The sequence below is a fragment of the Macaca nemestrina genome, chromosome 15 (genome assembly GCF_043159975.1).
Source record: "Macaca nemestrina isolate mMacNem1 chromosome 15, mMacNem.hap1, whole genome shotgun sequence".
In the NCBI taxonomy this organism is placed as follows: Eukaryota; Metazoa; Chordata; class Mammalia; order Primates; family Cercopithecidae; genus Macaca; species Macaca nemestrina.
Genome location: NC_092139.1, coordinates 691,466 through 704,063, shown reverse-complemented (window position 1 = coordinate 704,063; position 12,598 = coordinate 691,466). Strand labels below are relative to the sequence as shown.

Below are 12,598 nucleotides of genomic sequence, written 5' to 3'. Positions count from 1 at the left end.
GAAGGGAGTTCTTAGAAGAACCCTGGACTCCTGAGGCTGCAGCTCAGGACATGGGCTCACCTGGCGGAGGTGGTGTGTCTGACCCCAGCGGCGAGGGGCCTCACCTTACGTGCCCGGCTTCCCCTCCACCTGCCCTGCCATGGGTCATGCAGAGACAACAGCCTTCCTAGTGCTGGCTCTTGATTCTCTCCATCCCTTCTCCCCAGCACTGGGTGGCAGTGGTGCTTGGTCTCCAGAGGTCTGGGTGCTGCCCCCGTAGGCCTGCCTGTAGGGGCACCTCCTCTCCCCTGCCCACGGGCCCCTGACAGATGAGAGAGGCTCCCCACAGGGAGGCTTGTGTCTGCCTGGTGCTCCCTTGGTCCTGCCCTGTGCGTCCACCTCCCAGAGTGACTTCTGGGTGACACTCTGATAGTGCAGCCATAAAACCTTATAAAAGGCTTTGCTAAAGTAAATAAGTCACTCCTTGCTATTCCCAAGCCAGTGTTTTGTGTGCCTGCTATCTGGGTTTGTGCTCCTTAAATCACAGTTTATCTAACACTGGGCAATTAAGAATACCACAAGGCTTAAAAAACAATCAGGTTATCAGAGTGTGAAATTATTCCGTTTGGCAACTGAGACGAACCCAAACAGCTGCCTGGAGTGGAGGGTTCCTCGTGTCGTCTCTTGACTGCAGTGCCTCTGGCTCTAGGGGGAGGTGACCCCGAGGAGAGGGTGGGAAGGGTGGCAGCAACGCAGAGTCCCAGGCCTGCCAGCGTGCCCAGCAACAGTGCCCGCCATCCTTTCTCCAGCAGTTTGGGGGGGTGCCATGCACACCCCCAACCTGGCCTCTGATAGTCCAGCATGGACCTCTTCAGGCCTGGTTTTCAGGTGTCCATGTGTCTGGCAGGCACGGTGGTATCAATCCTGTGGCCTGAGGGCTGTGGGCCGCAGGCCCAGGCCCTGGTGCTGCCCGAAGTCCATCTTCTCAGTGTTCACTGGGGTTGCTGCTGGAGGCCAGGCGGGGCAGGATGATCCAGCAGGTGTCTCAGTGAGGAGCTGAAACTGTGTAACTTTCCCTCATCAAAGTTGTAGTTTAATTTTGTGTCAGGTTTAGTTTCATCTCCTTGTATTTGACCCTAATTTTATGGAGTTGGAAGGTCTTTCCCTGCGTGTGAATTTTTAAAGAAACAATTTGGGCCAGGCACGGTGGCTCACGCCTATAATCCCAGCACTGGGAGGCTGAGGCAGGTGGATCACGAGGTCAGGAGTTTGAGACCAGCCTGACCAACACAGTGAAACCCCATCTCTACTAAAAATACAAAAATTAGCCGGGCATGGTGGCGGGTGCCTGTAATCCCAGCTACTCAGGAGGCTGAGGCAGGAGAATCACTTGAACCCAGGAGGCAGAGGTTGCGGAGAGCAGAGAGCACACCACTGCACGCCAGCCTGGGCGACAGAGCAAGACTGCGTCTCAAAAAAAAAAAACGATGGCCGGGCGCGGTGGCTCAAGCCTGTAATCCCAGCACTTTGGGAGGCCGAGACGGGCGGATCACGAGGTCAGGAGATCGAGACCATCCTGGCTAACACGGTGAAACCCCGTCTCTACTAAAAAATACAAAAAACTAGCCGGGCGAGGTGGCGGGCGCCTGTAGTCCCAGCTACTCGGGAGGCTGAGGCAGGAGAATGGCGTAAATCCGTGAGGCGGAGCTTGCAGTGAGCTGAGATCCGGCCACTGCACTCCAGCCCGGACGACAGAGCCAGACTCCGTCTCAAAAAAAAAAAAAAAAAAACGATTTGGTTAGACCTGTGAAGGACGACTTCAAGTTAATGATCTGGGGCAATTTCCAGATCAGCCCAGGCCCTGCTCCTTGGGCCTTCTTGCGGGGAGCTCCAGGGCTGCGGGTCAGGGATGAAGCTGATGGCCCTGGAGCCCTTCCCCTGCCCCAGAACACTGTCCTGCAGCCACTCACTCTGGTTCCCATCCTTCCGGAACAGGCTGTTCTGGAGTCAGCGGAAGATCACCAAGGCCAGGGAGTGGTTCCACCGCACTGTGAAGATTGACTCGGACCTGGGGGATGCCTGGGCCTTCTTCTACAAGTTTGAGCTGCAGCATGGCACTGAGGTGAGGCCCCTCGGCAGACCGCCGCTCAGTGCCTTCCGGGACTGTGGTGGGGAGTTCCGCCAGCCCCGGGGGCTCTAGGAGGTGGCCACGGCCCGCGTGACTCTGCCCGGCGGTGGGAGGATGGACCAGGTGGGTGGGGCACAGCATCCTCGACACCCCGCCACAAGGCAGTCTCTGCCTCCACATCCGTTTTCTGCTTATAGCCTCACAGCTCCACACCCTGGAACTGAGGTGCCCAGTCCCTCAGAGTGGCCTGTCTTCTGGCGTATTTTAATGAGTTACTTGCTGGCTGGGGCCTGGGCTCACTTGAGGAATGGGAATGGAGTTGGCCTTTTTCTTGGGCCTGAGCCTGGGTATGGCTTTCTAGGAGAGCCTGGACAGCAGCCCCTCCGCTCCCACCTGCCCCCCAGAGCCAAGCGTTGTCAGAGCTGTGCTGGAGGCGGTCAGGCTGTCCTGGTCTTCCCTGGAAAGTGTTGCCAGCCCACATGAACCCTAACTCCTTGTTTGGAGAAGGCAGATGTGAGCACTTGTGTGAGGCACAGATGTGGGGAGCCTGGCTCAGCTCCTCATCTGTGCGCTGAGGCTGGGGGGTCCGTGCTCCTCAGGCTCCTTTGAAGAACACACCTGAAAGAGCCTTGCCTTCTGGTGCAGGGCCTGTGCCCCCTCGCCCGCCAGTTGGGGTTGGTCCTGCCAGAGCCAGGTCTGCATGGGGGCAGGCGAGAAGCAGGCGAGGTCTGGGGAGTAGCATGGGAGGACCCCTGCCTGAAGTGCCCTGTGGTCCCCCCAGGAGCAGCAGGAGGAGGTGCGGAAGCGCTGCGAGAGTGCAGAGCCGCGGCATGGGGAGCTGTGGTGCGCCGTGTCCAAGGACATCGCCAACTGGCAGAAGAAGATCGGGGACATCCTTAGACTGGTGGCCGGCCGCATCAAGAACACCTTCTGATTGACCGGTCGCTCGCCGTGGCCGGTCTCCGTGGGGCAGGGTTGGGCCACACGTGGGAGGGCCTATGGAAGGGCCCTGAGCCGTGTCCTCCTTCATTAAAAGTTTTTATGTCTCGTGTCAGAGCAGGCAGCCTGCTGGTTTTCTCTGGGGCCTTCCTTGGCTCCTGCTTCTGCTGCCCCAGTCTGGCCTGTCCTGGCGTGTCCCACACTGTCCTGGCGTGTCCCACGCTGTCCTGGCGTGTCCCGCGCTGTCCTGGCCTGTCCCGCGCTGTCCTGGCCTGTCCCGCGCTGTCCTGGCCTGTCCCGCGCTGTCCTGGCCTGTCCCGCGCTGTCCTGGCTGTGATCACCCTTGCCTGGGCAGAAGCCTCTTGCAGATAGCCAGTGTTTCACAGAGGCGGCACTGTGGAGGTGCCCGGGTTCCCCCAGATAGCCAGTGTCTCACAGAGGCGGCACTGTGGAGGTGCCCGGGTTCCCCCAGATAGCCAGTGTCTCACAGAGGCGGCACTGTGGAGGTGCCCGGGTTCCCCCAGATAGCCAGTGTCTCACAGAGGCGGCACTGTGGCGGTGCCCGGGTTCCCCCAGATAGCCAGTGTCTCACAGAGGAGGCACTGTGGCGGTGCCCGGGTTCCCCCAGATAGCCAGTGTCTCACAGAGGAGGCACTGTGGCGGTGCCCGGGTTCCCCCAGATAGCCAGTGTCTCACAGAGGAGGCACTGTGGCGGTGCCCGGGTTCCCCCAGATAGCCAGTGTCTCACAGAGGAGGCACTGTGGCGGTGCCCGGGTTCCCCCAGATAGCCAGTGTCTCACAGAGGAGGCACTGTGGCGGTGCCCGGGTTCCCCCAGACTGTAGAGAAGGTGGTGGGAGTGCAGATGTTCTGGCCGAAAGCCCTGTGTGGGGACAGCTGGAGATAGTGGGGACCGAGCTGCCTGCAGGACCAAGGTGCTCGCAGGAGCCTGGCAGCCGCCTGCAAGGGTCTTGGTCAGGGGACATCTGGGGCCTCCCTGGAGTCTGAGTGCAAACAGAGCTCTGCCCAGGGCCTCTCCATACAGCCTCCCAGGCCCCTCAGGCATGTGGCGAGTGACAGTGTCACCAGTAAGAGGCGTTCTTACCTTTGGAGGTGAGTTTATTTATTTATTTATTTTTGAGACAGAGTCTCGCTTTGTTGCCCAGGCTGGAGTGCAGTGGCACGATCTCGGTTCACTGCAACCTCTGCCTCCTGGGTTCAAGCAGTTCTCCTGTCTCAGCCTCCCGAGTAGCTGGTACTACAGGCGCCCGCTCCCAAACTCCTGACCTCAGGTGATCCGTCTGCCTCGGCCTCCCAAAGTGCTGGGATTACAGGCGTGAGCCACCGCACCCGGCCGTGACTTTATTTTTGCTAATTTAACCTTAAAGCACTGTAATGGTTCTCATCTCTAGGTTGAACGTTGCATTACCTGGGAGAGTTGGCTGCTTTTCAGCTTTAGCTGCATAAGGATAAAGGACGTCGTCAGGCCTGGGATCATGTGTGTGTATCCGGCTGGGAGCCAGCTGGCTCTTGTGTAGGCCAGGGCTGGAGACATCTGGCTGGAGCTGGTGGCTGGCCCAGAGGGTGTGGGTGGACAGCTGTTAAGCCCTGCAGGGGAGGAGGAGGGCACTGTCACGTGGGCCAAGAAGGCTGCTGGAGAGCAGCTGTCCCTGGACGTTCCTTGTGAGAGGGGAGCCCCGGAGGGTCCCAACCTGTTTTGTGGTACCAGTGGCAGGGCCTGTGGTGGTGGTCAGTCACTGACCCACAGCTCTGCCCTCCTGCACGTGGGGGCCTGTGCTAGGCCTTGTGGTCTGCCTGCTCCTGACGAGTGAGAATGGCTGGGGTGGGGGATCCCTGTCTGCACATGGGGTGGTCCTGGTAGACCAGAATGTGGGTGTGGCTCCCCCTTCCCTGTGGTTCTGGGGACCTCGAGGACATGGCCAGTCCAGGGCAAGGGACCTGCCACCCGTGTGGGGTCAGGAACTGCTGGTTGGTCTCTGCTGGGCAGGCAACCTTGGGTCCAGCTCAAATCGTTGAAATCTGGAAGTCCTTCCTCTCGCCCCGTCCTGAGGAGCAGCTGCTGGAGCTTCATGAGTGTTTTCATTCAGACTTGTGGAGGAGTTTCCTTTGATCTTTCATGGAGACATGGAAGCATGAGGGAGCCTTCAACATTTACTCTGAAGACGAAGAGAGAGCTGCAGCTTTTTGGAGTTTGTAAAGTCAGCCCGGTCCTGTACAGACGTGGACACCGATGCCGAGGAAGTTTGTAAAACCAGCCCGGTCCTGTACAGACGTGGACACCGAGGCCGAGGAAGTTTGTAAAACCAGCCCGGTCCTGTACAGACGTGGACACCGAGGCCGAGGAAGTTTGTAAAACCAGCCCGGTCCTGTACAGACGTGGACACCGAGGCCGAGGAAGTTTGTAAAACCAGCCCGGTCCTGTACAGACGTGGACACCGCGGCCGAGGAAGTTTGTAAAACCAGCCCGGTCCTGTACAGACGTGGACACCGAGGCCGAGGAAGTTTGTAAAACCAGCCCGGTCCTGTACAGATGTGGACACCGAGGCCGAGGAAGTTTGTAAAACCAGCCCGGTCCTGTACAGATGTGGACACCGCGGCCGAGGAAGTTTGTAAAACCAGCCCGGTCCTGTACAGATGTGGACACCGCGGCCGAGGAAGTTTGTAAAACCAGCCCGGTCCTGTACAGATGTGGACACCGAGGCCGAGGAAGTTTGTAAAACCAGCCCGGTCCTGTACAGATGTGGACACCGAGGCCGAGGAAGTTTGTAAAACCAGCCCGGTCCTGTACAGATGTGGACACCGAGGCCGAGGAAGTTTGTAAAACCAGCCCAGTCCTGTACAGATGTGGAAATTGAGGCTTAGGAATTTTGAAAAGCCAGCCCGGTCCTGTACAGACGTGGACACCGAGGCCGAGGAAGTTTGTAAAACCAGCCCGGTCCTGTACAGACGTGGACACCGAGGCCGAGGAAGTTTGTAAAACCAGCCCGGTCCTGTACAGACGTGGACACCGAGGCCGAGGAAGTTTGTAAAACCAGCCCGGTCCTGTACAGATGTGGAAATTGAGGCTTAGGAATTTTGAAAAGCCAGGCCAGCCCCGTATAGATGTGGAAACAGGCCTAGGAAGGAAGCACTTCTCTGACCTCAGCTGGGTGGGCATTGAGGGGTCACACAGAAAAGAATGTATCAGGCCGTGTTCAGGGGAGGCTTCCTGCAGGGCCCCTGGAAAGTTCCAGAGCACTTGCGTTGTCCATGTGTGTCTCTTTCTTGCCTGTGTGGGGTTTTCTCAGATGCTTTGAGGCCAAGCTACAGTTGTGCGTCACTTAACGGTGGGGACACATTCTGAGAAACACCTCCTTAGGCGATGTTGTCTTGCAGATATTAGAGTGCATTTACCCAAGGCTGGCAGGCAAGGCCTCCTGCACCCCCAGGCTGTGTGCCAGAGCCTGGGGCTCCTGGGCTGCAGACCCGCACAGCCTGTCACAGCATTTAATCACATCCAAACACAGAAAAAACAAAAACGTAAAGATGCAGTGTTACAATCCTAGGGGACTCCTGTCACCTGTGTGGTCTGTTCTTGACTGTTGTGTGAATCACTGACTTTTCCCCCTGGGAAACTACCTTAACCTGTCTCCAGCGGAGATTTTTCAGCCCACGAAGGCGAGCTGCGCCTCGTGTTCAGCCCACGAAGGTGAGTTGTGCCTCGGAGGTTGCTCTTGTTCCAACGGAGATTTTTTCAGCCCACGAAGGCGAGCTGCGCCTCGGAGGTTGCTCTTGTTCCAACGGAGATTTTTTCAGCCCACGAAGGTGAGCTGCGCCTCGGAGGCTGCTCTAGTTCCGAGGTGTCTTCACCACGGCCTGTCAGGCTGCAAACCAGAGCGCCTGCCCCAGACGGCAGCAGAAGTGACAGCAGCCAAGGATGGGGACCCGCCAGCTCCCGGTGTCTTTACGCAGAGTCACAGCCCCAGCGAGACCCCTCAGCCCAGGAGGAGTGAGGCCGGGCCAGCAGCGGGGGCCCGGGAAGCCCCACATCTTGGGACCTGCTGGGGCAGGGCCCCCTGGATGTCAGGCTGCAGGTCCAGCAGCTGGGGCGGGCATGAGGGCCTCCTGCCAGCTCTGCCCATCAGCCAGCTCCCTGGGAGAGGCAGCACTTGCCCGCCACAGAGTTGGCCCCAGTCTCACCTGGCTCCCCTCCCCCACCAGCTGGGCCCTGCACCGCCCAGCCCACACAGCGCCCCACCCCTCCTTGACAGAACAGTATCTCTGGGACTGACAAGTTAATCCAAGACCCACATTAGCCCTGGATCCCCTGGGAGAGGTGGCTACTCAGTTCCAGGGCCAGGTTAATTGAAGTGATAGGGAGTGGGGAGGAGGGGGCAGGGCTGGGATTGCGTGGCCTCCTTCCCTCTCCTGCTCCCTCCCTCAGCTTGGAGGAGCCAACTTCAAAAGCCTCCGCCTGGCCTGCCCCCTGCAGTCCTCCAGGCAGCCTGTCCAGGGAAGCCGTTGGCTGGTGGTGGACCTGGTGCGGTGGTGCACACCCCGTCCGAGGACCCCAGGATCATGTGTGTGGCCTGCTGGCGGGAGTGAGGGAGGGCAAGACGCTGAAAGGCCCATGGTGAGCAGCTGTGGGCCTCCTCTAGGGAGGGGCTCACTTGGGTGGAGGGGCTGGGGGTACACACAGCTCAGGAGACACTGCTTGTTCCCCTGAGTCCCACCGGGAAATCTCCGGTTGGCTCTGGTCACTGTGTCACTGTGGGTGGCAGTGGGTGCATGTGCCCTGGCTTCTGGTAGTTGGGCGAGGGGGGCTCCCGGGTGCCGGGCCACCCTGTTCTAAGCTGGGCTGAGGCTTGAGCCAGGAAGTGGTACTAACAGGCCAGGTGGGACTCCCAGGGCAGCCTGTCTGCCCCACCTGGGTAGGACACAGCAGGTGCTGGACATCCTTGCAGCTCCAGCTGGCCTGCTTAGGAGTCAGGCTCTGGTTTTCGCTATGACCTCTGACCCAGAGCAGGCAGAGGGGATGACGTGGCAATTCTGAGCCCACCAAGTTGGCCGTGGCGTGTGTGGTTGGGGGGCCAGGTTCAAGAAGGGGCCGTAGCAAGCCGTCTGCTCTTCCAGCCATTGCCGCTTCATGCTCTGAGCAGGAGCTGCCACCCCCACCAGGCCCCCAGCTCTAGGCGAGGGTTGGGGTGCTGCTTGGTCAGGCTCCCCTGCCAGGGCTGGGAAGCCGAGTCGAGTCCTGTTATCTCGGTCGGGTTCGCATGATTAATTTTCCAGCCCTAGATCTGCTGTCTGACTCCATGCGGGGGCCCAGGGGAAGGTTTGGGGCTGGCCCCTTTTGAGTGGCTGGGAACCTGGGGGCCATCAGCTGTCTCCTTGATGTTTGGGCTTTTTCCCTGTGGGAGCAGGCCCTCCACTTTGGGTCCGCGGAGGCCCGTGGCATAGGCTGCCTGGAGCGATGGCGTGGGGCGGCTGGTACAGGCAGAGGGGGCTTTTGCAACTGTTGGTTGGGGCTGGATGTGGTGGCTGCTTCTTCCTCTGTGGCTTCTGGGAGTCCCCCCAGCTTTCCCCTTCCACTGGGGTGCGGCTTGGAGCTCTGAGCCCCTGCCCCAGTTGGGTCGGAGGTACGAGGAGTTCCCCAGTCCCCATCTCTCTGTGAGCTAACCCAGAGGGCGCCAGTGTGGGAGGTGTGGCGTTGAATGGGCGTGGCCATGGGTGGGACAGCCTGTACTGGGACCACTTCCTACTGTACCCCCGAGAGCCTGCAGACCAGCCCCACTCGAGCTGTGCAGGGTCAGGTGGGCCTACGTGGACCTCCTACGTGGACCACAGAGCCAGGCTCTCCTGCCTCTGGCCCTGCCCCCTCAGTCTCCTGCTGGGCTCTTCAGGGCTCAGTGACATGGCCTCCCAACCCACAGCACTCACCCCTTGCACATCTTTGCAGGGAGCATAGAGCTGTCTGGTTTGCAGACTTATCTGTTGTCTCTCCTGATTTATCCCGCCAGGCCTGTGCCTACAGCCTTTCTTGGTTGGTGACATGTCCATTTCATAAGGCTCAGAGATCCCGTGGGGTGGGGCTTCTGCGGAGACAAAGTGCAGGCGGGCTGGCTGCTCCCTGTGCTGGGAAACCCCGACCCCAGGCCTAACCCCAGCCTGCTGTCTCCTCCAGGTATCCCCCAAGCCTGCACTCTGGGCGCTCCTGTTGGCGCTGCTGGGGACCGCGCCAAGCCGCGCCCATTCCCCGGCCTGCAGCGTCCCCGACGTGCTTCGCCACTATCGCGCCATCATCTTCGAGGATCTGCAGGCTGCCGTGAAGTGGGGCGGGGCGGGGGCCGAAGAGACCAGGCCAGGCTCCAGACACTTTCATTTCATCCAGAAAAACCTGACTAGACCCGGGAGCTCGGGACGGCGCGGACGGCCTCGGGCCTCCTGTGGCGCCCAGAAGGTATGGAGGAGGCGCCCCTACCCAAGTTCGCCGGTCTGCTCCTCTCTCAGTCTCCCCCGACCCCCACCCCGCCTTCCTCCCTTCCCTCCCCAGGAGCACAGTATCCTCCTGTCCATCTCATCCCTGGGTCGGACCCTGCGCGGGGCGGTGGCCGGGAGCCGCCGCGGTGCCCTGGAGAGAGCTGCGTGGACCGTGGCTGTGCGCACCGAGGCGGTGATGCGGCGCCACTGCAGGACGCTGCCCCAGGTGTGCGTCCCTGAGTGCAGCCGGGGCCAGACCTCCCCTAACCCCACAGGGCCGCCGCGCGTCCTGGGGCTCCATGGCCCTAGGCTGAGGTCGGGCTGGGCCGCGCCTCCCTTCCCGGGCCGGGCTGGGCGCAGGGGCCGGGCTGGGCGCGGGGGCCGTGCGCATTCGCTGACCGCCCTGTCCCCGACAGCGGAGCCGGCGGCCCGAGGTGCGCCCTGCCCGGCGTCGCGGCGGCCGAAGGCAGCTCCTGCTGCGCGCCCTGGACGCCGTCGCCACCTGCTGGGAGAAGCTCTTCGCGCTGCACGTCCCGGCCTCCAGGGGCTCCTAGCGCGGCCCGGCCTGGCTCTGCCTCCGGCGCCCTGCGCGGGGAGGAGAACCAGCGGGGCCGCGGCAGAGCCTGGAGACGCGCCTCGTTTTGTCGACTTGTTGGTGACCTCGGCCCCTCGCTCGACGCAGCCCGCGCTCCCCGCAGGGCCCAGGACTTGGAGAAGGGAGCGCGCCCGGCCGCCGCTGGGTCTCGGAGGAGGCCCGCCCTCCACGCGCCGAAGGCCTCAATAAACGGAGCTGGCGCTGCGGGTCCGGCACTCCCTTCGCCTGCCTCTCTGTGGGCCTGGGACCGCCCCGGGATCTGCGCTTCGATGGCGGGGGGGCGGTGGAGGGGGAACGCGGGGACCGGCACCTCCTGTGGCACCTGGACGGGGCGGAGCCGCCGCTCCCAGCCTCGGGCAGCAGAGGGCGGGCGCGGGACGCTGGGCGCGCTCCGGCTCGGTCAGCTGCTCCCGGCTGGGCGGAGGGGAGAGCGGGGGACTCCTGGGGCCCCTAAAACGTCACGTATCCATCCTGCTCCACTTTGGACCGGGGCCGGGGGTGGAAATTGAGGGGAGGGGAAGGCTGGACTTGGTGGATTCGGAGCAAAACAACCGGATAAAGGAAACGGGCCCGAAGGGAAGCGGGAGCTGCGGGCCCTGGCTGTGAGCTTGGCCAGGCTATTTCCTGCTGCCTCAGGAGGGGTGGCCACGGCCTGGGCTCAGACTGCCCAGCCTCCTCTGCAGGACTGGCCAGGCTGGGGCCTGCTTTCTGGCCCCTGGCACCCTGCATTTGCTGGGGGACTGACCCCTGGTTCCCTCATCTGATGCACGGGTCTGGGAGTCTGTCACCCGCTCCCTGATCTCGGCCCATGGAGGAGCACAGGAGGTAAAGTCCCTGACACCTGTTCCCTCCCCTTCCCTGAGAGGCAGCGAGCAGGCTGTGCCTCTGGCATTCTTTGGGATCAGGGGCAGCAGCAGAAGAAAGAAGTAACCTCCCAAGCTAACCCAGACCCAACTCCACACTCTGTGTTAATGTATTTAGTCTGTACAACAAGAGCTACTGTCTGTTTTATAGATGGGGAAACTGAAGCACGAGGAGGCTGTGAGACTTGCCCCAAATCACAGCCAGCAGTGTAAGAGCTGGCCTCAGACCCAGGCCCAGGGCATGGGCTCTGCCATACGTCCCCTGCCTGGAGGCTGGGGACCAAGCTTCCTGGACTTCAGAGCCTTGGACTCACCTGCAGAGTTAGCACTTCTGACAGAGTCCCTGGCCATGCTCTGAGCACAAGCACCCAGCAAGCGTTCCCAGGCCTAGTTCTGCATTGCCTGCTCCATGGGGGCCAGCGTGGGCAAGTGTGGGAGGGATGAAGGGGAGAGGCAGGGTGCAGGAGCCCCAGCTGGAGCCAAAGCACTTGAGGGAGGCACTCGGACTTATCCCTAGGCAGCGGAAGGTCTCTGGTGAAAGAGGGATGTTAGAATTGGGAATCTAGAAAGATCCCCGCGGCTTGTGTGGAGGGCTGGTGAGGATGAAAGGGTAAAGAGAGGTACAGGCTGCCAAGGGTCCTGGCTGGAGTACCTGGGTGGGTCTTTGGGGAACCTGAACATGGGAAGCACTAAAGGGGGAGTGGGTCTGTTTGAGGTCCCTGAGGGAGCTGGGGAACTGTGGGCGACTTATGCTGGGGTGTGGAGCATAAGGTATGGACAGCAGAGCGTGGCTGGGAGGCAGCTGATTTGGGGCCCGGAGAAAGAAAAGAATCCAGGGTTCTGGGCTGGGCTCAGGGACAGGATGGGGACAGGCCCTCCATGAAGGCTCCCACTGTCACACTGCCCCAGGGGCAGCTGACTTCTTGCGCTTAGACCTGCCCCAACCCCTGGGCCATGGGGAGGGCACTCCTCTCCTGTCCATGCATGACCTCCTGGGCTGCTCCATGGCTCCTGCCCACCCACAGTGCTCCCGTTCCGCTGTTCAGAGCAATCAGAGGCTGGGGATGTGGGTGGGCAACAGAAACAGCTCCCTCTACCCTGACTGAGAAAGGTTCAAACAAACCACAGCCTCTTGGGGGCAGGAGGAGGAACAGAGGCCTCAGGGTTTTGGGGACACATGTCCGTGCCTAGTCCTGGACCACAACCACATGGATGGGTGAGAAGCCCTGTGTCCTGGCCCATGGCTCCTCCCCTCACGCAGAATGGGAGCAAGGTGGGCTTTGGGCTTCTGGGACAAAGTTCACTTGTCCAGGATGGCGACAGCCCAACCAGACTAGGTGTAGGGGCATGTGTGGAGCTACAGGAAGAGGCCCAGAGCTACCAAGAGCCACTGAGACTAGGAGAGAAGCCGCGGTGCCTGCTCAGACCTGAGAGGCTCAGGTCCTCTTTGGGTTCAGTGCTGGGACCGTAGCCCCTCTGTAGCTCCATGAGGATAGAGGCATGTCTCCCTCAGCATGGTACACCAGCACCTGGCCCAGGCTAGCACATGAGCTGCTCAATAAATGTTTGTTGCCTGGAACTGACCAGAATCAACCCAGAGATGGAAAGAGACTCAC

At 61.1% G+C, this 12,598-nt stretch overlaps 2 protein-coding genes across 5 annotated transcripts in view; both read left to right on the top strand.

Moving 5' to 3' along the window:
* Nucleotides 1–3,163, top strand: part of LOC105470722 (pre-mRNA processing factor 6) — a 66,904-nt gene extending 63,741 nt beyond the window's left edge. For all 3 annotated transcript variants that reach the window (XM_071078996.1, XM_071078994.1, XM_071078995.1), the window contains 2 exons: nt 1,975–2,101; nt 2,889–3,163. In XM_071078996.1, the coding sequence (XP_070935097.1) occupies nt 1,975–2,101; nt 2,889–3,041 (280 nt within the window). In that variant the 3' untranslated portion in view covers nt 3,042–3,163. The remainder of the gene's footprint in view (nt 1–1,974; nt 2,102–2,888) is intronic.
* Nucleotides 3,164–3,298: 135 nt separating this feature from the next.
* C15H20orf204 (chromosome 15 C20orf204 homolog) lies at nt 3,299–10,334 on the top strand. 2 transcript variants are annotated; one of them, XM_024789359.2, is made up of 4 exons: nt 3,299–7,677; nt 9,229–9,504; nt 9,598–9,750; nt 9,941–10,334. In XM_024789359.2, the coding sequence occupies exons 1-4, from the start codon at nt 7,675–7,677 to the stop codon at nt 10,076–10,078; spliced, it is 570 nt and encodes a 189-aa protein (XP_024645127.1). In that variant the 5' UTR covers nt 3,299–7,674; the 3' UTR covers nt 10,079–10,334. The 2 variants fall into 2 exon arrangements, with proteins under 2 accessions (XP_024645127.1, XP_070935119.1); XM_071079018.1 differs by having other exon boundaries at nt 9,229–9,750; nt 9,941–10,237.
* Nucleotides 10,335–12,598: the final 2,264 nt, after the last annotated feature.

What these genes read in the sequence shown, in the direction of transcription:
- C15H20orf204 (XM_071079018.1), top strand. An exon ending in ACTGCAGGACGCTGCCCCAG is followed by an intron (nt 9,751 to 9,940) that starts GTGTGCGTCCCT and finishes TGTCCCCGACAG; the next exon opens with CGGAGCCGGCGGCCCGAGGT.